The sequence below is a fragment of the Silurus aristotelis genome (assembly GCF_946808225.1).
Source record: "Silurus aristotelis genome assembly, chromosome: 11".
NCBI classification, from domain to species: Eukaryota; Metazoa; Chordata; class Actinopteri; order Siluriformes; family Siluridae; genus Silurus; species Silurus aristotelis.
In genome coordinates, this window is record NC_139584.1 from 22,226,658 (window position 1) to 22,250,115 (window position 23,458).

At 36.0% G+C, this 23,458-nt stretch overlaps 3 protein-coding genes and 1 long non-coding RNA gene across 4 annotated transcripts; 2 read left to right on the plus strand and 2 right to left on the minus strand.

Moving 5' to 3' along the window:
• The first annotated feature begins 424 nt into the window (after nucleotides 1-424).
• selenok (selenoprotein K) lies at nucleotides 425-4,126 on the plus strand. The gene is made up of 5 exons (XM_083555553.1): nucleotides 425-537; nucleotides 2,299-2,389; nucleotides 2,481-2,558; nucleotides 2,804-2,893; nucleotides 3,735-4,126. The coding sequence occupies exons 1-4, from the start codon at nucleotides 519-521 to the stop codon at nucleotides 2,886-2,888; spliced, it is 273 nt and encodes a 90-aa protein (XP_083411679.1). The 5' UTR covers nucleotides 425-518; the 3' UTR covers nucleotides 2,889-2,893; nucleotides 3,735-4,126.
• On the minus strand, nucleotides 1,576-2,095 carry LOC310734006. The gene is made up of 2 exons (XR_014535954.1): nucleotides 1,997-2,095; nucleotides 1,576-1,771 (listed from the first exon to the last, which is right to left on the minus strand). It is a non-coding gene; the product is annotated as an uncharacterized lncRNA (long non-coding RNA).
• A 3,433-nt stretch (nucleotides 4,127-7,559) lies between the features above and the next one.
• Nucleotides 7,560-16,791, plus strand: actr8 (actin related protein 8). The gene is made up of 13 exons (XM_083554498.1): nucleotides 7,560-7,751; nucleotides 8,415-8,585; nucleotides 8,693-8,803; nucleotides 8,898-9,002; nucleotides 9,680-9,853; nucleotides 10,310-10,403; nucleotides 11,133-11,265; nucleotides 11,384-11,537; nucleotides 11,615-11,710; nucleotides 11,986-12,126; nucleotides 12,260-12,518; nucleotides 14,505-14,668; nucleotides 16,417-16,791. The coding sequence occupies exons 1-13, from the start codon at nucleotides 7,620-7,622 to the stop codon at nucleotides 16,558-16,560; spliced, it is 1,878 nt and encodes a 625-aa protein (XP_083410624.1). The 5' UTR covers nucleotides 7,560-7,619; the 3' UTR covers nucleotides 16,561-16,791.
• il17rb (interleukin 17 receptor B) lies at nucleotides 16,774-23,079 on the minus strand. The gene is made up of 13 exons (XM_083554516.1): nucleotides 22,912-23,079; nucleotides 22,804-22,828; nucleotides 22,107-22,244; nucleotides 21,723-21,835; nucleotides 21,348-21,483; nucleotides 21,175-21,264; nucleotides 20,324-20,472; nucleotides 20,163-20,231; nucleotides 19,968-20,034; nucleotides 19,564-19,590; nucleotides 19,410-19,481; nucleotides 18,082-18,378; nucleotides 16,774-17,696 (listed from the first exon to the last, which is right to left on the minus strand). The coding sequence occupies exons 1-13, from the start codon at nucleotides 22,993-22,995 to the stop codon at nucleotides 17,344-17,346; spliced, it is 1,620 nt and encodes a 539-aa protein (XP_083410642.1). The 5' UTR covers nucleotides 22,996-23,079; the 3' UTR covers nucleotides 16,774-17,343.
• Between the last annotated feature and the right edge of the window lie 379 nt (nucleotides 23,080-23,458).

Consider the following 23,458-nt stretch of genomic DNA (forward strand, 5'->3'; position numbering starts at 1 on the left):
GAATAAGGTTATAACTGTGTAGGAAACTATAATAAATAAATGAGAAACGGGCCAGTTTTAATCAACATATGCTTTATGGAGGACTGGGATATTACATGGGTACATCTTCAGTGCGCTTTCTGGCGCTATCTACAGGCGGACTGAGGTACTACAGTGTATTGTATTATATTTCTTTCTTTATTTTTCTTAACAACCTATTTATCTTGTACTTCACTAATATTACATTTTTATATTGTTTTTACGTAATAGATGGATATATAATAATGTGATAACGTGACATTTTCGTATATGTTTTTTCTTTCATTGCAAGATACCGATTTTTGTGGCATCTCATAGCTTTCATACCACCGCGTAACTTAAATTATGTTTGATTTCATTGTTTTAAATAAAATCTCGTGAATCTTTCTCGTGAAAGACGACGTACAGGCATAACGCTGAATCACTTCCGGAAAAATGCACCAATAAACGATTAGGGGCGAGATCCCGGATGCGGAAGTGAAAATATCCGCATAAACAAAATGGTGTACGTGTCCAACGGTAAGTCCTGAACTCTTCATCATCAGATCGCAGATTATTGGGTATATTAATGTTCCGTTCGGTGAAAGAATTAGCAGGTTTGATGGTTTGAGGTACAGTAGCTAATGTTCATTTGCTTGTACGACGCTAGAGGTGTTTACTGTATTAGGCCTCTATATAGCATTGTCAGCTGAGATCGCAATTTAGTACACATGACAGGGAGCCAATATTTTTGTGAACAGGTCTATTGCACCTACATACAGACATACAGACATAACATTACAGTTCTAGAGATGTTCTGGTGTCTTATTTTGAACCTGATACTACACCTATTATGGGCTGGCAGTCAGACTGCATTGCCATGACAACATGCAACAACCACTCCTGCCTGCTTTGGATTCTTTGGGAGCATTTTTTTTTTTTTTTTATCAGAGCAAAATAAACAAAAACATTTGACCATGTTGTGTCTGAAATGTCAGTTATGCGATATTAAATAGTCTTTTGTTTATAGAAAAATCTAATTAAACTCTTACAGTGATCATTGTTTGAGATAGTTACAGGATAGTAGTGATAATGGTGATAGATAATTATTACTGATCCATGAGGTTCCTTAACAACCCCAGAATTATGACGATGGATTTGTATTGCAATTAATATAAACAGTCTGCTACAGTGGTTTAAGACTATAATTTGTGAACAGGTTTGCATTTATGCACAAATCAATGATGTCAACCCAGATGTGGATGGGTTCTGTTATTCTCTTAAAGTTTCTACCTCATAACATATCAGAGGTTTTTTTTTTTTTATAACCTCTTTCTTTGTAAAGCTGCTTTAGGACAACAAAAAGTGCTACACAAATAACACTGAATTGGATATTTATTAAAGGGATAGAAATAAATGTCAATTCTAAACAAATTTTAGGATGAGAATAAAGAAAAAAAAATATTTTGAGGAAATTTGTCTCAGCAGATGTGGTTAAAGTGGCATCACTTTACAGGTAGTTATGATATTTCGACCTTTTGAAAATGTAAAAATATTTAGCATTTGATTTTTCCCACAATATGTTGGGACACTGCCAGGACGTGCGTATCTCCCACCTTGTGAGGTGCCTTACTCTCTGCAGCTGTCGTCAGAGTTCAGTCTGTCTTGGAGCGTTTATTTTTTTCTGGTTTTGGTGTTTCAAAGCACAGTTGTAGTTTATGTCGCTCTCCTTATTATCAGCATTGCTGGACACAGAAACAGAGCCGGTGCTCGTCTACGCACCGCTGCTGCATAGAGTAGTACAAATTGCTCCGTTTTGTTAAATTATGTACTGTAATTTGTTCAATTATTCGCTTAAAAAATGAAAAACATTTGTGAATTATTTTCTGAAAAATTAGTAACGTAAAAAAATCAGATCAGTGTAAATTCTGCATTGCTGAGACTCTCTGTATGTTCACTGCCCAGAATCTGACACATCATTCAAAGCTGAATTCACTACATAAAAAAAAAATCCCTGTGAATGAATGTGAAGTTTGCTCTGACTGACTTATATAATTATGCAACCCAAATCATTAATTATTTTTTTATTTGTATAATGTTCTTTATTGTGAGTTTGTCCCCACTGAGCAAGTAATGGTTTTGCGCAACATTGCGTCTATATCCTGTCTCAGATTTCGGTCCCTTCGAGAATCGCATCAGGCAAATGAAAATGTAAATATTCTGTAGCACGATCCTTGCAGTGACTCCATTTGCCCAAGTAACATAAAGTAACACTTTCTGAATGACTATTTTTCATCTCAGGTCAAGTCCTGGACAGTAGGACACGGTCGCCGTGGAGCCTGTCTTTTCTCGGCGATCTCTTTTGGGGTGTAGTGGAGTTCATCGGCCACTTGTAATTGACACTTTTTAATTACATGTTGATTAAATTGATTGCATTCATATTGTATTCTTGGTCAATTTTGGACACTTCTGCTACTTTCTAGCTTTCAGACCCTCATCCAGCCAAATCGGTCAAAAGATGGCAATCAAAGTTCAATGTCACGCTTCAGTGATGGAAGAGGGTAAGTCCCAATGAGGCAGAAAGCAAAAAAAAAAAACAGGAAACCCTTAAACAGTTCTGCCTTTCAGTTTTATGTAACACTTATCATCTGCTCACTTTGAAAATATCTCCTAGCTCTGCGTTAAAACAGTGACCTGAGAGAGGCTGATTTAATAGAAAAGATGACATTACTTTTTTAAATGGTTTAAAATTTTTAAAACTACTTTGGATGCGTCGATGTTTGTGTGATCGATTTATTTACTTCAGTCCTCCAGGTTCTTCGGGGCGAAGACGTATGGGAAGGATAAACCACGGTGGAGGCCCAAGTCCTCCTCCAATGGGTGGTGGATGAGGAAGGTAAGGAAGAGTCTAAGGAAGCAGTCACATTGCACTTTTTCTTTATACATATACAAATGCTACCACTGCTGGGCCCTTGAGCAAACCATTTACCCTCAACTACTTAGTTGTAAGTCACTCTATATAAGGGCATCTGTAGAATGCCATAAATGTAAATGAATGCCCAGAAACACAACCTTTTTTTATTTTATTTTTTTAATTCTGACCTGCAAACTTATGCCCGGTAGAAGATCGATACTTCACAGCACAGATTGTGCTGCAAATTAGGCCAATTATTAGGCAGGCGCATCCGACGCACCAAACCGTGCGTGTAGGTTCTGCACTTGCGTGAGAGAACATAACTCTCTCATACCAGCGGGTGGCAGCAGTCTGTATTCCACATCCAAACATGGGAACCAGAAGAGCTAGAACTCTAAATATATAAAGCAAGCAGCGTTTACACCTGCCGCGATCATTACGGGTTCGTGTCGAATTTTTTCAATCATGTCTGCTAAGTTGCAAAGATAAGAGCAAGAATGACAATAAGTGTGTGTTCCCTCTTTACTTTATCATTGTTTGCTTTCATCATTTCCGTTATTTTTTCTTGCGTGCTCGGCTGCTTAGCTGAATAGCCAATCGGAGTTCTATTTCTCGCTGACGAGCTTTGCCTTCGATTACACATGTAAAATCGCCAAAGAACAGCTGAAGTCCGACTAGAAACAAAGAAAACCCATATCAGTCAACTTGTAGCTTAAAGTTCAGTGTGGCTGCACCCTAACATGAAGCAGTGTATATATTTCATTTATACTGAATTTATGGTGCATTTATATGTATTTATAAATTTTTTTATTCTGATCTACAGGTAAACGCCTGCACGTTGTTGCAGGCATAGAGGGGTGTAATTTGTTGATCCATGCCTGAGCACTGCTCATATGAGCTCTCCAGCACAGTTGAAGCAGTACTCATGTCTTTGATGAACACGCACACAAACGCGTTGCACCCTTCATCGTCACGCTGCTTCTGCATCGCAGATTTTTGATGCCACTCTGGGAATTCCTGCTCTCAGGGGCTAGGGTGGTTGAACTCAGCAGTTTTTTTTCTTTTCTTTTCCTTGTTTCTTTTCTTTTTCTTGTTTCCTTTTTGTTGTTGTCTGACTGTCAGTAGGTTTCTGCTGTAATTTTTGAAAGGACAAAACTGTAATGACACATTTATATGTAAATTGTTTAGTAATTAAAATATTTCCTTGGTTACTGAGATCTTGTTTAAACGTGTGTTTTTTTTATCAATTTAAATTCATGTATTGCTTTAAACAAAGGATATGCACACATCAATGTTGTCTTTTTTAATAAATAAAGATATCCTTGATCAGAGGGTGAGTTCCAACAGTGTAAGGAAAATACTTTTTATGGTGGCACTAAAAATATACAATCGTAGCTGATCATTTATATATAAATAAATTCATGAACGAACAAAAAAATGCAATGGATATTTTTGTACAATGCACATATTACACATACACTATATTGCCAAAAGTATTGGGTCACCTGGCCATAAGTTCGGTATGTGATTTTTGAGTATTGCATTCCACATTTAGTCCCAATTTGCTCTTATAATTCCCTCCACTCTTCAGGGAAGATGTTCCACTAGATGTTGTTGTGTTCTTATGGATATTTCTGTTCATCAGCCACAATGGTATTACGAAAGGCAGGTACTGCTGTAGGTGAGGTGGTCTGGGGTGCAGTCAGCGTTCCAATTCATATCAAAGTTGTTCTGTAGGAAAAAGATCAGAGCTCTATAGCAGGCCACTCAATATCTTCTTCTCCAAAGCATGTAAATCAGATGTTCAATGAGCTCACTTTGTGCACAGGGCATTGCCATGCTGGAACAGGTTTGGGTTTTGAAGTTCAAGTGAATGCAAAATGTTATTATGGCGCATCTAAACCCGTCCTGTACAATATAATCATGTAATGTTGCTTAAAAATGATCTTTTAAAAAAACATTGCAGAACATATAGATAAATGAGCGATCCAGACTACTGGTTTTACACTTTCAAAAAGAGATGATAGATGACTGTGTTCCTGTTGTGCCATGAAAAAATGGAAACTGTCAAATGTTGATATTGCTATACATTATTAATCACATTACACTTGTAGTGGATCAGTAAATTGAATAGATATGTAAAATCTAAAACTCATCCAATGAATAAGTTTATACAGGAGAGTAGAGGGAACAAAACAATTGTAGGATATATTGAATTATAAAAACAATATACAAGTAAAAGTATGCTGTCTGTTATAGTGTGCAGTGCTTCACTGTGAAAATGAACCACCAACAGATCATCTCCAATCAAATATTTTGGGTGTCGTATCATTATCAGCACTGCAGTCATGCAACTTGCTCTCTTTTTAGTACGGAAACAGTGGAAAACATAAATATATCAATAAACATATCTATCTGTACCATGATGGAGTTTTTCTCTAAACCAGAGATGCCCAAACTAAAGTTGGCCTGGGGTGATCTTTAATTTGGTCTCCCATGCCCTATATGAATGGTTGGAAAGTCATTATTTTCTTTTGAAGCTGCAAATACTATGGCAGTACCTCCCTCTATGAAGGGCTTTCAGTCTGATGAACTTGGACAATGTCAACTGAGAAGCGAATAAATGGACCCTCACCTGCATGATTTTCTGACTATCAGTAAATCAACTGCAGGCCAATTTGAGAAAACCTAAAAAATATGGAGCAGCTTCATGTATTTCATTAAAGATCACTGATTTTACAAGCACAGTACGGCTGAGCTGCTTAGAACAGTAGGATTGTTTCTTTGTTTTCACTGTACTATAAAACTTTGAAAATAAAACTGCACAAGATAAGCAGATTACATAATTATGTTTTCTATTTATTGATTGATTTCTAAATAATATAAAATCACAAATTGACTTTTTGACTACGTTCCTCAATAAAGTTTGATTTTGGCACTTCATCGAAAAAATTTTGGGCATCTCTGCTCTAAACCAGAAACCCCCAAACGAGGTCCTCTGCACCGAAGTTCTACCATGTTGACTTTTGATTTGGCTCGCCATATGAGAAGAGGCTGAAAAAGCCAGTTATTTAGATCTTCATTTGTAATTTAATATTTAATATAACATGTTTTGTTTTATATTTAAGCTGTTTATATTTAAGCTAAAACATTTCAATTGAAATAAAAAAAAGTATAAGTAAATTAGCCCAATTTGAAAAACCTTTAAAATAGTAAGAAGTAGCATAATGTCTCTTATTAGAGATTGATATTACACACTTATTGCTGTATATATATATATATATATATATATATATATATATATATATATATATATATATATATATATATATATATATATATATATATATATATATATATATATGGCTGCTGTATTAGGCATTGACTCAATAGTACAGTATTATTATATAGTACAGTAGAATAATTGGGATTGTTTTTAGGTTTATATCTTATTAGTTATCAATTTTATTGAACTAGAAATCTCAAAAAGTAAAACTGCATGAGTTAAGTAGATTAAAGAGTCATGTTTTCTGTTTGTTATTTAATTATTTGTAAATGGCAACATGATTTTTTATATTATACAGTTTGGTATAATTAACCATTTTCTTTCAGCCCATTCAGCCTCAATCAATTTAGATTTTTAGCCCTTCATGGGCTCCTTTTTTTCTAAAACAGAAACATGTGTTGTATAATGATGTGGCTCATCATGCAATACCGGTAGACCCCAATTTACGACGTAGATAGGGGGTGAGAAATCGGTCGTAAGTCCATCAGGTTGTAAGTCGAGAAGAACACTCTATGATGTGTTCTACTCTATGATGTGTTCTGATGCAGCCATGAAGAGGCACTGTAAACACATTTACATTTTTTTTACATATTTCTTTTACATAGTACAAATAAAGTAAATAAAAAATAAGATTTAATAATATAACATTCTATAACAAAAACTGCAACAACAAAAAATGAAATTGAAATAAAAAGTATAGAGAAAATAATTTCCCAATTTGGAAAATCATTTAAAAAATAAGCAGCAGCTTCATGTCTCTCCTTACAGGTCACTGATATTACACACATATGGCTGTATAGCCTATAATCTGCATAGCTGCATTAGGCATTAACTCTACAGTACAATATTACTCTATATTTATATAAATGGAGTTGTTTCTAGGTATATATTGTATTAGATATAAGTATCATTCAACTATAAAACTCTGAAGGTCAAACTGCACGAGTTAAGCAGATTAAGAGTTATAATTTTTGTTTAATTATTTCTATATATTATGAAATTACAATTTATGGAAATCATGGCAATTTTGGATTTGGAATAATTGTCCCTCAATCAAGTTAGATGTATGGCTCTTCACAGAAAAGACTTTGGGCTCTTTTTCTCTAGGACAGAGATTCAGCATTTGGCTCACCATGACATATGAGAAAAAAAGAGAAAAAGCCAGTTATACAAATATTTATTTGTAATATAATTTTAAATATAACATGCTTTGTTTTATTTTTAAACTGGGAAAACATTTTGACTTTAAATGAAAAGTCCTTTCATAGGAAAAACTTTGGGCTTCTCTGCTCTCAGCATCGGAATATCTCACTCCAGTCCATCAGGTGGCGCTAGGGAACCATAACACGATGCGCGTTCGATTCAAAGAGGTAGACGCCCGGCTCTGCACATCAGTGTGTCCGTCAAGGAACGTGTAGTATCATGACACAGGCAGAGAGAGAGCAGGAAAATGAAAAAGAAAAAGATAAAGAGCGAGAAAAGGACAAAGAAAAGGAACAACGCGGAGTCAAAAGGCCGATTGTTCCCCCTGTTATTCCAGAGCCTTTACAAGAGGTGAGGGAATTTACATACAGAGAGTCAGTGCTTTTTTTTTTTTTTTTTTTACAAACATTCAGATTTGTGCAGCACATCTGGTGTAATGATGATATCCATGTATAGATGATTAAAGCTGGACAGTTGGGGAGTTAAATAGATAACTAGCTATGTAACTATCTTGCTTATTAACTAGTTAGGCGTAGCTGTCAGTACATAAACATCAAATACTTTCGTACTCTGTGAAAATGGGTTATTTTGAGCAAAATATTCAACTGCTTGATCATTAATCGTCTGAATAAACACTACAAAACAAACTAACTAAACACAACACATGAAGAATGCAGTGTTGAAACATGTGATATCTTTCCCCCCTCTGTCCTCACAAGGCTTTCAGCACTTTTCAGGCATTACAGTGCCTTCGAGTAGTAATTATCTATCTGTCTGTCTGTCCCTTTTCCTTCTTTCCTTCCTTTATTTCTTTTTGTCTGTAACTTGGGCCACTATAATCCACCATCCTGCATGTTTCTGTGGAAGGTACCCATACTAACAGTAAAATGAGCTCAGGACGACTCAGTGCCACCTACTGCCAGTTCTACAACATTCATGCTGAAAAGGATGTGATTATTATTATTATTATTATATATTGCAATCTAATACAAATTTTCATGGCTTCCGGTTCAGCAAATTCAGACCAACTTTGTGGTGGTGATCAACCCCGGATCACTGACCCTCCGCATCGGCCGAGCTACAGACACGTTACCCCTCACTCTTCCACATGTCATTGCTCGTAGACATAAACAACCTGGTCAGACACGCCATGAGGACGCGTGGCTAAAACGAGAAGGCCTGAATGTAAGTATGTGCAAGTTTTTCAGTGTTTTGCTGATTTTCTGGGTCTGCTCTTTCAAATGTTCTTATCTTTGTTTTTGTTTTTTGAACACGTTATTTCATTTCTCCAGAGAGCAGAGAGCAGTGAGCAACGCCAAAATGGTCTCAAGATGGTGGACCAGGCAATATGGTCTAAAAAGATGTCCAGCGGGGCCAGGAGAACTCCAGTGTCTGCAGAACAAGTATATTTATATTTGGAGTCTTTAAATAATCTCAGTGTTGGATATATTAGTTAATTAGTTTTTTAACGAGTTTTTTTGGTTTGGGTGCTAACAGGCTAGAGTGTACAACAGGCAGATCCGTCCCGCTGTTTTGGATCCGAACTCGAGGCAAAAATGGACAAATACAATGCACCAGCCCGAGTACTTAATAGGAGACGAGGTGAGAAGTAGAACGCTCCTGTAAAGAAAAATACAGCAAACACTAAAGATTATAAAAACAACCTTAACTGCACAGTAGAAAAAGCTCATTATAGTTCATGTGGATATATTTACATGTGAAATAGTGTTGCTGGGACTCCACAAACATTTTTTTGAGATTGTACCTATCAGGATTTATACAGTGTTTAGCTGTTTGTTTTCATTTATTTCTTTTTACTGATCACTAATGGTCCACAGATGTGGAGGTGGTCCTCCATTGCTTGCAATTTGTTTTTGACACTTGTTCAGCCTGGTGAAAATTTCAAACCCTATGTCAGGATTCATCAGGCTCAAATTGTAAAAGGCTCAAATTGTATAAGAGTATTAGATTGTATAAGGACGCTTTAGGCATCATTTTCATATATCAATTGGTCACCACAATGTCCAGACCTTAACCCTATTGAGAATCGTTAGGATTTGCTGAAGACTACACAATGGTCCAACTCTTGTTTCATCAATACAATGTTTTGACATTGTATAAGCTTATCTTAACAATGCCACGGAGGCACAGTGAAATATTATTTGTGTGTAATTTGTTTGTCTTAATATAAAAGAAAATTATAAAAAAAAAAAAAAAATCTAAATTAGTTCATTTATGGGTTTTGTTTTCTGTTTTCCTGTGTTATTTTTTATATCCAGGCATTACACGTGAACCCCACAGACTGTTACAACTTACACTGGCCTGTTTGTCGTGGTCAGCTGAATGTCCACAGTGGACCTGGAGGCTCTCTGACCGCTGTCCTAGCAGACCTGGAAACCATATGGTCTCATGCCATTCAGAAACTGCTTGATATTCCTCTCAAAGACCTAAAGGTATGGCTTTGGAGAGAATAAAGCTTTGCTTGCATGGAAAAGCAACTCATCTTTGAGCAACTAATCTTTTTTCTGATTATCCAAACACTTTTAGGGATGTTTATAATATTTACTTATAGAGCTGGAGCATTTTAGTCTGTCCATCTCATCATCTTTTGATCTACACTCTGCTCAAACAGATCTCAGCACACAATCTTTTATGTTAATACCACCCTTAATCTTCACGATTTTAGCATCTGACATTAGAAAAACAGGTCTATCAACCCATTAGGTTCGAAATTGTTATTTTTACTGCTATTAAATGCTACTGTGGCGCTATTAAATATAATCCCAACCAAAATACAACACCAACTATTAGCATAGCAAAAGATTCATATCAAATGTCATAATGTATGTGTCTTTTATAAAGTCGACACTTGGCTGCGTTTGATCGTGTGACTTCGGTTGTACTTTTAGTATTACCGATGCATCCTCCTGGTTCCAGACATCTACAATAGACGGCATGTGAAAGAAGTGGTCAATATGCTCCTTGTTAAGATGGGCTTCTCAGGTAAGACAGTAATGCTGCAAATTATTCAGATTTCATTTGACAATTTTCAAGCAGTGTGTTCTAAAAGTCGAACGATTTCGAGAGCTAGGTTGGAAAGCACTTTGGCGATAACAGATTAACCAACTTATAATTTTTAAAATAAATACTGGATCAAAAACAAACATAACACTCCATGTAAAATAGTACTGAGCTTTATTTTAAAAAAAAAGTACTGAATCATGAATATGTACCAAATTAAATAATATGTATATATTAATTATATTAATAAATGTTGAGAAAAATAGTCGCAGTCAAATGGAAACAAAAAGGATCACTCCAAATAAATAAAAAGTTACATCCAAAATGAATAAAAAAAACATATTTCAAATAAACAGCTTGTGTCGTCAGTGATTCACCTCTAGAGGCCGCGCTTGTACTGTATAACGCAACCCAGAAGAACTCGGTATGTATTTTTACAGATAGTTCCAACAATCAACTATCGTGTCGATGAATCTGCAAAACGAATGAATCGGTCCACCTTTAGTGTATTTTACATTCAAGAGCCCACTCCAATACATAATTGACAGATATCTAATTTCTTTGATCTCCGAATTGTTTACTTCAATCAAATCAAATCAAATTTTTATCTGTCACATACACATACATACAGGGTACGACATGCAGTGAAATGCTTTGAATGATGTAATTGTATAATGTAATGTAATTGTGCTTGGTTTTATTTGTGTTTAGCGATCATCGTCCACCAGGAGTCCGTGTGCGCAGCCTTCGGTAGTGGACTGAGTAGTGCATGTGTGGTAGATGTGGGTGATCAGAAGACCAGTGTGTGTTGTGTGGAGGATGGCGTGTCCCATCGAAATTCCAGGTGAGTGGAAGATTAGTAGAAGGCGTGTGTGTATGTTTCATTACATTTATTCAATTACTTTTTTTGGGATAATTGTTTTGCATTTTAGATCACATTTTGTATGTTTAACCCTTCACAGGCTTTGTCTTGCTTACGGAGGGTCTGATGTGACGCGATGTTTCTTTTGGCTGATGCAACGTGCAGGCTTTCCGTACCGAGAGTGCCAGCTGGGGAACCGTCTGGACTGCATGTTGCTGCAGCAACTTAAAGAGACGTTCTGTCACCTTGACCAGGTATTTATGCACATACCTCCTGTCTTAATGCAAAAAGATTCTTGTCTATATTTGTCATGCCTTTTTTTTCTTCGAAGGACATATGCGGATTGCAGGACCATGAGTTTCGCACCCGTTTCCCAGAATCCCCGGTGATGCTCTACCAGTTGCGGCTTGGTGACGAAAAGCTACAGGTAGAGACTTTTTATTTACGCTTTACTGCAACCACACGTCTCATCCCGGGGTCTTTTAATACACGTTTTCTTTTTAATTTTATGTACGTTAAAGTAATTTATCTATGAGCAATATAGTTTAATTCTCACCTCAATAACCTAAATACAAGCAGGGCTGTAAAGTAAAAAAATATAATTCCATGGTCCTTTTGATTTACTTTTAAACAGTATTCATGTCCATGCCTTTCTTTGTACTTTTATTTATTTATTTATTTTCCCCTTTTATTTTTTAATAGGCTCCCATGGCTCTCTTCTACCCTGCTGCATTTGGAATTGTCGGACAGAAGATGACCTCTTTGCAGCATCGTTCCCAAGGAGATCCTGAGGATCCTCATGATGAACACTACCTACTAAGCACCCAGAGCAAACAGGACCAAGTACATACTCTGTCTCTGGGAAATAACGGAATAAACTTACAGAATTGTCTCATATTCTTTGTTTATTTGGTTTTTTTTGCAAGTAAGAGCTATAGATTTCCAGCTTTCAATTTCTTTCTTTTTTTCTTTTCAGTCCTCTAAGTCCATGGAAAGGAAGGGTTTGCCCAAACCTTCAGGCTTTGAGGGTGAATCTAGCAGCCAAGGAGGTGACCAGACCGAGAGAGGAAACCCAGACATGGAGCTTGGCCATTCCCAAGGAGAGGCTCTGCCCAGTGGTGCCGACCCAGAAGATGTGCCTTCTGTCCTTTTGTCCAGAAAGTCAGCAATGACTCAGTTTGAAGGCAAATCTCTTGGACTGGATAAAGCTATTCTGCACAGCATCGACTGTTGTGGTATAAAAAGCATCTTTTTTTGTTTTAGATTAATGCCAATCAATTGGAAATATTAATGGGATTATATTTATTTATTAGAATATATGCTAGTAATGTTGTAGTGCAGGTGTAATGTTGAGCTTAATCTTTATCCTGAGTAGTATTACAGACAGCACTTGCATGCACAGATTACTTTCTTAGGAAACTTGCTCACTGTCATTTTTTGATCTGGTTATCTACCAGCCAATCTAGCAGCAGCATTGTGAAAAAAAAATCGTCATACAAGTCATGAGCTTAAGTAAATGTTCACATCAAACCTCAAGAAGAAGGAAAAACTCTGGGCACCATGAAGCTCATGATAAAGTTCGTGATAATTAGCTTCCAGGGGTGTAACGTAACAAAAATTCACGGTACGAAACTCGATATTTCACGTTCGGTTCCATTTCGGTGCGGTTAGGTGGAAGAAATGCAAATCATAAAATTGCTTGTTTTTATAAAATGTTTTTTTTTTAATTAAGGTCGTTAATTGTAGGTAACATTTTATGTACATTATCGGTTTACATTAAAAAAAAAATTTTTTTAATAAAATGCCTGTTTGGTTAAATAATATATCAAATAAAATATACAAAATAAATTAGAATCCATCAAATAAATGCGATACATGTTTTTTTTATTATATTGATTAAATTAAGTAGTCGAATAAATTGTCACAAAATAATTTGATTAAATTAATGGAAAAAGTTAATTAAAAAGTTTACATTTACAAGAATAAATTTGGGTAATACAGTGTGTGTGTGTGTGTGTGTGTGTGTGTGTGTGTGTGTGTGTGTGTAAGATTTGATCTACTTAACTGTTCTACTTACTTCCATCCTTCATTCATTCACGCACTCAATATGTGGAATTGTCAGGATTTTCTCCTTTTAAGAGAAATTCTTAAAGCCGGACCTAAAACACTAAAGAATCTATAGCGTTGGCGATGGCTGGAAGTGAAAGCGATTTCGTGCATGTGCAAAATAAAAGTTTTGCAACACAGTAGAAAATCGTATTTCCAGTACGGAGTGAGTAGCCACAATGACTCTAACGCTAGTTAGTTTTTTAAAAAAACACCCCTGGCATTGTTGTGTATGTTTTTAAGTTTAATAATAATACATTCATACATTTAATACATTTGTGAGGGAACTCCGATTGTGATTATGTTCCACACTATGTTCTGCATGGTTTGCAGTCGGTACACATTTCTGGTGCACAGGACCGAAAGTCCTGTACCAAAACGGTTTGAATATGTGGACCGTTACAGTAGCTTCAGATTCTTGTTGGCTGACAGCAGTAAAATTGAATGTGGGAGAGGCTTTTCTCCTCACCACACTTGTATAGAGCCATTATCCGAGTTATTGGTAGCTCAAACTAATCTGGCTGTTTTCCTCAGCCGTCTTTTATCGACAAGGAATTTTTGACCACTGTTGCTCAATCTTTTTTGGCAGCCAGATTTTCGCACTATTCTGTAGAAGCCTGCAGCGTGTGATAATACAAGGAGATAAGCATTTTCTGAAATATACAAACCAGCCCATAATGCATCACCAGCCATTAAACAACACTCACACTTCTGAAGTTCATTGTGAACATTACCTAAAGCTTTTGACCTGTATGTGTATATATATGATGCAGGTGCATAAATGTTCAGGTGTTCTGGTGTTCCTAATAAAGTGAACGGTGAGTGTATAGTATTGCCCACACAACCCAAAAAACACCAAAGGGGTTTGTTTGCGCTCTCATTCTTTGTCATATAATCTTATTTAATTAGTGTTGGTGGTGGTGTTGTTTTTTTTTTTTTTTCTTATACTGTGTGCGATATTGTATTGAGATTTGACATTTTGATTATCTACATCTTTCGCCAAGAGCATTTTACTTTAACACTTTTGGTAAATTTGTTTAAAAGTCTGAAAAGACTGCATTTATTGGTAGTGTTCTAGTAGTGCAGTCTGTTTATGATTAATTTTCTTCTCACAGTGTCCGATGAGACTAAGAGGAAGATGTACAGCTCGGTGCTGGTGGTGGGCGGAGGACTCCTGTTTAATGGCGCGCAAGAATTCCTTCAGCATCGCATTCTCAACAAAATGCCTCCTTCTTTCCGCCGCATGGTTGAAAGCGTAGAGGTCATTACACGCCCAAAGGTAACTCCATGGAATTAATGGGTATAATTACAGTTGCCAAAAATAGAAGAGAAATACAATCCTAGTGTACGTATAGAGTATGGAAAATCTTCTAATGTTTTTATATTTATTATGTTTATGTGTTGATTCACTGGGTTTACTAGCATATTTAGTTCAGCTTCCTTTCCCCTTTTACCCAAGTTTAATATGAATGAATGAAAGAGTTCATTTTAACATTTTGGGTGTTCATTTGGAAGTCTTTTTCAGCCCTAGTCAAGGTTTTAGCCCTAAATGTACATTCTAGTATCTGATGACTGGTGACTTCTCTAAATGTCAAAAAACATGTAAAGTAAATGTTGTGCGTTCAAAAGTGTGCCAATAGCTGTTGATGTTGACTTAAATATTGAAAATCAAAGCATAAAACTGTTGTAAAACCATTTTTAGGCAATCTGGGGAAATATTATTGTCCTGCAGCTTTCGAGTTTTAGCTAAAATGCAACAGTGGCAGTGAAGTGACTATAAAACGTTACTATTTGTCTTGATTTTAAGTAAATAAGGCAACTTCAGCGAGTAAGTGGTCAGTAAATGAACTGGTTGACTGCTCAACAGATCTGTCGATCACAATACAATACAATATTTGTATTATGAGTAATTAATGACAGTATAGGATAGCTCTTGTTATTTCGATAAGGCCATTGAAGAATAGTACAGAAGTCCTAAGACACCATGCATTATAATGTTTTTCTTTTTTGTTTTCTCGTGATCACAATTTAATTTTCTCATTAACTCGACATAAAAATAACATGTTTCCTCTAGATCAGTACACAATTTTTCTGTGTATTTCGCAAAAGTGCATGCCTCTAGAACAGGGGTCACCAACATGGTGCTTGCGAGGACCGCATGAGTAGCCCCTGGGCCTTTTCTGAAAAATAGCTGTTTCCTATTTTGTTAAATCATTGTTGATGAATAATATGAGATCATTAACATGATCTGTGTCTTCACATACAATATCATTAATTATTAATAATAACATGTAATAAAAGGTAAATTGAGCAAATGTGTTATTTCAGATCAAACTGAAAACTGTGTGTATCAAACTGGTAGCCCTTCACATTAATCGGTACTCAAGAAGTAGCTCTCAGTTTCAAAAGGTTTGGTGACCCCTGCTCTAGAACATGCTCTTATTCCAAATACACAAAAAAAAAAATTCAAGTACTGATCAGGAGGAATGTTGTAGATGCAGCAGCATCCCAGCGTCATAGATACCACAACATAACCATTTGTGTACAATAACCAAATGGTTGTGGTTATTATCCAGAATGCTGCCGCTAGAACACGCTCTTATGCCAAATACACCGAAAAATACGTATTGATCACGTGGAAACGATGTTTGTTTATGTCAAGATCAGAAGAAAATGAAGTCACGATCACGACAAAATAAGATCACGAGAAAACAAGAAAGAAAGAAATATTATAATGCACGGACTCTGAGAATATACTGGTGCCAAAGTAAAGTATTACCTTTGAAGCTTGTGCAATTGTGTATTAATAAAGGATTATACATTTACTTCAAAGTGTTTGTTTAGTGATCATGTGGTAAATAAGCTTTTCAATTCCATTGGTAATTTAACTAGAGTGGCCTGCATTTCATAAGGCGTTCTCACATCTCTTCAAATGCATACATGTAATGCAGTAAGGTCAGCAAGACAATCATATCCGATCAAATATTGTTTTCCGGCTTAATTAAACTTGGAATAATGTTCCTGTAGGACTTGGACCCTCGGCTCACGGCTTGGAAAGGTGGAGCAGTGTTGGCGTGTCTGGACACCACCCAGGAGCTGTGGATCCACCAGGGAGAATGGCAGAGATTTGGCGCACGCATGCTTCGTGAAAGAGCAGCCTTTGTATGGTGAATGTGTGTGTGCGTGTGTGTGTGTGTGTTTGTGTGTGTGTAAGAGAGTATAATTCATGAATGAATTTAGCTGTAAATATCATTTGGAAAGGTGATTGCGAAACTCTCTCTTATATATATATATATATATATATATATATATATATATATATATATATATATATATATATATATATTTCAACCACATCATTTTTTTCCAGCTTTATTTCTTAAAAAAAAAAAATGCATCCAATGAAAGAAGAGTGTTATGTTTTCTTTTACAAAACATTTGGCCTTGTCTATTATATTACATATATTAGATATTGTCTATGGAAAACTAATTTTGTGGCATCCTGTTTTTGACATAAAGGATGTTACCATCGTAGGTTGCTTGTCATCGAATTGTGCAAATTGTCAACCTCTGAGAAATCAGATTAGGCAAACATAAACTCCCTTATCTTCTATATCTATAGAAAAAGAAGTTCTGTCAGCTCTTAGCATGAGCTGAAACAAAATACAAGTAGAAGTGAATGAATTTATAATAAAGTGTAAAAAAAATACTGTACAAAAAGCGAATAAATCCCACAGATGAACAGGATGTTATATAATATGATTATATATAATTTATATTTGTTCTTTTCTCTGCTGCTATTTTTTCCCCCCTATTTGGTCATACACAGCAATTTCTGGTATGGTAAATGTTGGAATATATTTCCATCAATAATTCTTAAAAAAAAAAGAAAAGAAAAGCAATACAAATATTTGAAGGAAAAACCAGATAGCATTTATCACAGCTCAAAGAGAATTAAATCATTTCAATTCCATTCATCGGATGTCTTTGTTCTAACTGCCGCACAGCGTCTCTGACCTTCCTGGCGGTTTCTTTACATCGGTCAGACCTGCAGCTTGAGATTGGTAGAAGTTTCTCCAGATCTCTAGGCAAAAGAAGGGCCTTGCAGGATCTGAGCTGCATTGGCACTGTGCTTCTGTGGCTTTTGTGTGCACTATGGACCAGGTGCAACACCAAGAACTTCTGGTGCTGCTGAGGATCATGAGCACAACTGGCAACCAGGTTCAGTGCAAGTGAGAAAAGTTCGCAAGCCGATGCCGGGACGGTGTAATCGGTTATCACAGATGCCATGCTGGGTTTTAAGCAGACTGTAAAGAAGCGGATTACAATTTTATTGTAGTGCATTCATACATAAGTTAGAACCATTTAAGGTGTCTCTTGACTGTTTATTTGTGGGAAAATGAAGGTATAAGAGTATATGTTTTATTTTTTAGAGTATAAATATTTGAAACACTTGATTCCGGGTACTCGTTCCAGTGTTTAGATTTGACCAGCCACATCAAGCTATGAATTTGACTAGTGTCTGTCTCTCTGTCTGTCTAGTTATCTAACTATCTAGCTACTTGAATTTACTAATGGCCTTGTGTCTGAATGAGCACAATTCTATACCATGGCTGGGAATAAGTAATGGAATAGGTTCTGCAATAACATGCCCAACAGAAATGTAAAAGCATTAACAATCACTACAATTACCTGCGTCACTGCTGAACTCCGTGTGTTGGGGCGGCAAGATGATGAGCACTTTCTCAGCATAACTAACTTGTGAATTGAGCCAGCGGAGCGGGCCTTGTTCCGCCAGATTGCCTCTCTGCCACATGTCAATGATTACATTCAGCTCGCTGTGGCTTTGCAGAAAGTTAGCTATGGCCATCACAGCATTCTGGAACACACTGTCCACTGCAGGATACACCAGCAGCACTCCTATTGGCCCAGCAGAGTCTAGTCCACGTCTGTGAAAGCTAGACTTTATCCGCAGCCTCCAGCACTGGCCTGGAAAATGGAATCATTTATTCCTGCTTTCATAAAAATTCAACATAGATTAAGCATTGATCAAGAAGAAAATCAAGATTAAGCAGTATAATAATGAAGACATGGAGACAAAAGGGAGTTAAAATAGGTTAATATACAGTACTTTGCATATTCACCCCCTTCAATTCTTTCGTGTTTTCTAATATTACAACTGGGATTATAAAAAAATTACTATTCAGAAGGGTCAAAAATGAAATATAACCAATATAAATGTTTACAAATTTTTTAATTAAAACATAAAAAATTAAGTATTCAGATGTTTTAACCCTCACTGCTGTGAATCCCCTAAGATAGAAGACTATCTGAAAACTAGAGTAACCAGAAACTAGAGTATTTTGAGAACATTTCTAAATAAAAGGATCCTGAAGGCCGAAGTGATAAAAACACAGATGAAAACACCTGCTGCTGGACAATGTTCTGGAGAAGTGTCAGTCTGTATTTTTTGTCATTGAAGAAATTTCACACTTTAATCATCCTACAGTAAGAAAAATAATAAATAAGGCATGACCTAAAGGCACCAAAGATCACTGACCAGAAGCTAAATAGATCCTGTTCACAGGACAACTGCAGTCCAGACACACCACAGTGCTGAGTTTTATGGCCGAATAAAGATGTGAAAGCGGATGAATGCAGTCATAACGTATGGAACAACTTTTTTTTATCTTTTTTTTCTTCTCACTGTAATATTACGAGTTTATTTTATGTAGGTTGATAACATAATTGCAAACTGTAGCATTATGAAATGTGAAAATAATCAAGGCGGTGAAGACTTCTACAAGTCTCTGAATCTCCAAGACACCAATATAGATTTTTTCCTTGAAAATTGGGAATGGTTACTGCTCGATTTTCTTGCCCGCAATTGTCTACAGCCCAAAGGATGATCAGTAAAGAATAATGGAAGTTCGAGATTCAATTATTTAATCTGGATCATCATTTAAAGCAAATGAATGCAGAGGATTCAAACTCAGAGAACTGGGAGAAAACAAACTTACAGATAAAAATGAAAGTAATGGTTACAGCACAGCCAGTGCTGATTAGCAGGATAGTTTCATATTCCTTTGTTTCTGGAAAGAATTGACACATTTGCTTATAAGTGTATCATCGATGAAAGGTTAAGATAAACTCATAGAAGCTCTGATGTCTTACCTTCTGTTGGTGCAGCTGTAGATGGGACTACAGATATATAACAATAATCAATTAGCAGGATATTCAGTCTCTTTTTAGTCTACAAATGTACTGCTTAGTTCATTTATGTTTTGTTTCATTTTCTAATGAGGACTGAGTTGTGGTGAGTCTAAAACTGGGAGCTGGAACGTGGGCAAGAATACACCCTGGATGAGAGATCAGTTTATTATAGGTCTCTGCATACACTGTAGGTCAATTTACTGCCATCGATTCACCATTGTTGATTCAGGTGGGAGAAAAGTTTCATAAATTTGGGATGAAGTTCACATACAGGTCACATGAACCCTGACACATTTTTAAAAATTTTTGGTCAAATTTTCTTGAAAGAATAAACAGTTGTCTGCAAATAAAACCTGAATACCCACCCTGACAGTTTACTTCGCGGAAAACTGAATTGCATACAACTTCGCAATAATCAAAGAATGGTGTTATCTGTAATAAATTGCAGATTCATGTTAATTATTGGCGTTCCGAGTCAAAGATTTGTCATACGGTTTCAACAACTGTAATCCCAAAGTTTTAACAAATTCAGTTGGATGGGTGGACCCCCTTAAACACACATATATTTTCAGGTCTTCACATGGCCCTGAATACTTCAGCTTAGCTGTAAGCGTCTCAATCGCTCCTGTCTATGAGACAAACAAAACAACAACAGCATTTCTTACACAAATTGCCTCAAACAAAAGATTAGCAAATATCCCAACAAATAATTCGAAAGTACCGAAGTTTGACGTTCCACCTCCACCTCAGCAGAGTTTAGTATATGCGTTCCTCTGCGCAGTCTGATTTCGTACCTCTCAGAGTTTGCGTGTGAACTGAAAGTCACGTGTATTTCATCCTTAATCTTGTCTACAGTGATGTCCCAGGGCTCTGACAAGATAAGCAATAAAATTATTGAACATTCTACATCAGCTACAATCTGGCTAATAAATACAACACCTTTCACAACCGTTATTTGGAAATTATTATCCAAAGAGATCAAAGAGAGCAAACATAGGTTTGGGTCGGACTGTCTTCGTGTTACATTCCAGAACTGGCATTGATCCAACATGATATCATGAAAAAAACAAAAGATGTGTCTGCACAGCAGGTAGCATTGCTGCTTCACGACCCCAGGTGGTGTGATCCTCAGCTCAGCTTAGCATTTCCTGAATTTCATGTACGTTTAATGGATTGTCTACTGTAAGACTTTGCATGGATGATGCCCTGCGTTGGACTGGCGTCCAATCCTGTCTTGCACCCATTGTTTCCCGAAATAGACTCTGGATTCAACTTACCCTTTAACCCTTGAAAGTGGTCACTAAAGTTCACTGAATGAACGATTTGTTTTGTAGATGATTTTTGAATCAACAACATTTTTAGACAGTAATAGTTACACTTGCAGACATTATGTCAATGACATCATTATTTATGGCATTACATAAATCACGAAGCAGAAGTCTAACATAACCAATAAGCATCATTCCTTCCAATGTCAAATGGTTTAAGCTCATACACCATTTTCCCCAGCCAACTATTAACAAGCTCAAATTTTATATTCAATTGAAGATATTTACATTCTGTAGCTTTTACCTTTATGTGATTGTGGTATGTCTGTAGTAAGAAGTTCCTGCGTCTTCTTTAAGCATGTTGAATGGTCCTTCATCCGTTCATCATTACATCCTGTGGGGGCCAAAGAAACATAGTACATACTTGAAGAATACATGCTTATTTTTTATATTATGAAAAGTATCTAAAAAACTAACCTGGTGCTTGTATCTTAGCGTGCTTTAAGTATTTTTGTCGTTCAGGAGGCGGTGCTGGGGGGAGATTATACACTTTGACTTGGTAAAAGCCACTGGGTTCGATATTGAAGTCTGGAGTAATGAAATGAAACCAGAGCTACATAATACAGGGAACATTATAAATGAAGAAATTGGGTTAAAGAACCTGTATAGCACACAATAGAGGTAAATAATGTAATTGAATGTATTCAAATTGTGTAATTGCTTTAGGCTGAATATAGGGATCTCTTGAAAGCTCCTTCTTGGGTTTTTTTCTAATACCATCTTTACCATTTTAAAAGTGCACACTCAAAAAATCCAATACAGCATTTAACCAAATAACACTGAAGGACTTACCTGCACTAAATCACGATTATAGGTGTGTTTTGAAGTAAATGGAGGTTGATATTCACATCTGTATCTCAGATTGTCAACTTCTATCCATGTGCCAACAATACTGTGAATACTACCTAGAAAAAAAGCAAAACTATACATAATGAATGTGACCAGCATGGAAAAAAAAGATTGTTTGTAATCTTATTGACAAAAGATCTTTTGATATCCTGTCACTGACTTTTCTTTCCATTTTTGCGTATTTCTGGTTCAGATGAACAAATGAGAATCTATTAAAAGCGGTCAGAATTGCTAGTGTGTTTGTTATAATTCTGTATATTTCGCAAGTTGAAAAATAATGACCATTTATCATTACTGAATATTAAAAAATAAAAATATATTACTTACTGTCAATGTTTATAGACCATGTTATGTTTAAAGCAAAAGAAGATGGAGTTCCATTTAGATAAGTAAGTTGAACTTTCAGATCATACAGTGGAGATGGATAGGATACAGGTGGCATCCACCAATTGTCAGGTTCCAAATCTTCAACAGAAAGGTTATTTAACTAGCTACTTAGTCCATATATTATAAATGTAATAATTTATAAAGTACAAAGTTTTTTTGTGTGATTGAGTCCCAGGATTTAATTTTTTTTAATTTCTATATTGTTAATCAATATATGCCTTGATTTAAGGTTTAATTTGCAGTTGCTTAAAAAACGTGTATTTGGCACATACACTATGTATTCAAAAGTACTAGGTACTGCCTGAATGTGGTTTTATTCAAGAAAGTACAGTCTATGTCATTCAGATCGATATTCTGCAGATGTATTCAGGTAGAGCATAATTAATATTTAAATCAGCATTAGTATGGTGGTTGGGTACAGTATGATATGTAGCACCAGATGCTCAAAAGTTGAAAACTGTTTTCACAAAGTTGAACACAGAAAATTGTCTAAAATGTCTTATTAAGACTGTAAGATATCCCTTTCCTGGAACTAACATTACAACTGTTAGTAATTAGAACCCTCTTACCTGCTCTGTAGTAAGAAATTGGTTAGATTTTAATAATGCATTTCATTCCAAAAATGCACATTACTTACCATTTGTTTTGGTACATGTCACAACCTGTGCAATACAAAGCCAACAACAACAATCATTAACAAATGTTGACACAAATTTTAAGCTTCCAACCTGCCTAGGTTACTTACTATATCGAGAGCAGTGTTGTTAGTAGCTGCCAGTTGAAGAAGGCAAAGGCAAAATACGCTTCTGATACTGATGATTAGTGCCATTGAACAAACATGAAAAGATTTGAGAGATCTGAAACCTAGACAGCTTGATAAACTGTTGAGGGTATGTTTTGCTCCACCTCTTTTGGGTCTGTTTAAATCCACTAAAATAGCTCCCTCTAACTAACGCTACCCTGTTTATGTACATTCTTCTCCAAGAATATTGTCCCACAAAAAAAAATGGATTTGAGATGAGACTATAGATAGGAATTTCAGCTTTCATTTATTGTTACTTTATCTAACAATTTACGGCTCTTTTGGTATCAAAGCCACCAATTTTGAGGTGAACAAAATTATTATATGCACTTAAAGTAAATAAAAGTTAATAACTTATTATTTGGTTGCATATCCCCTGTTGGCAATAATTGCATCACGCTAGTGCCTCACTGACATCACCAAACTTACGTTTTTGTTGATTTTCCAGGTGGATGCTACATCTTCTTACACAGGTTGTATGGTTTCTACC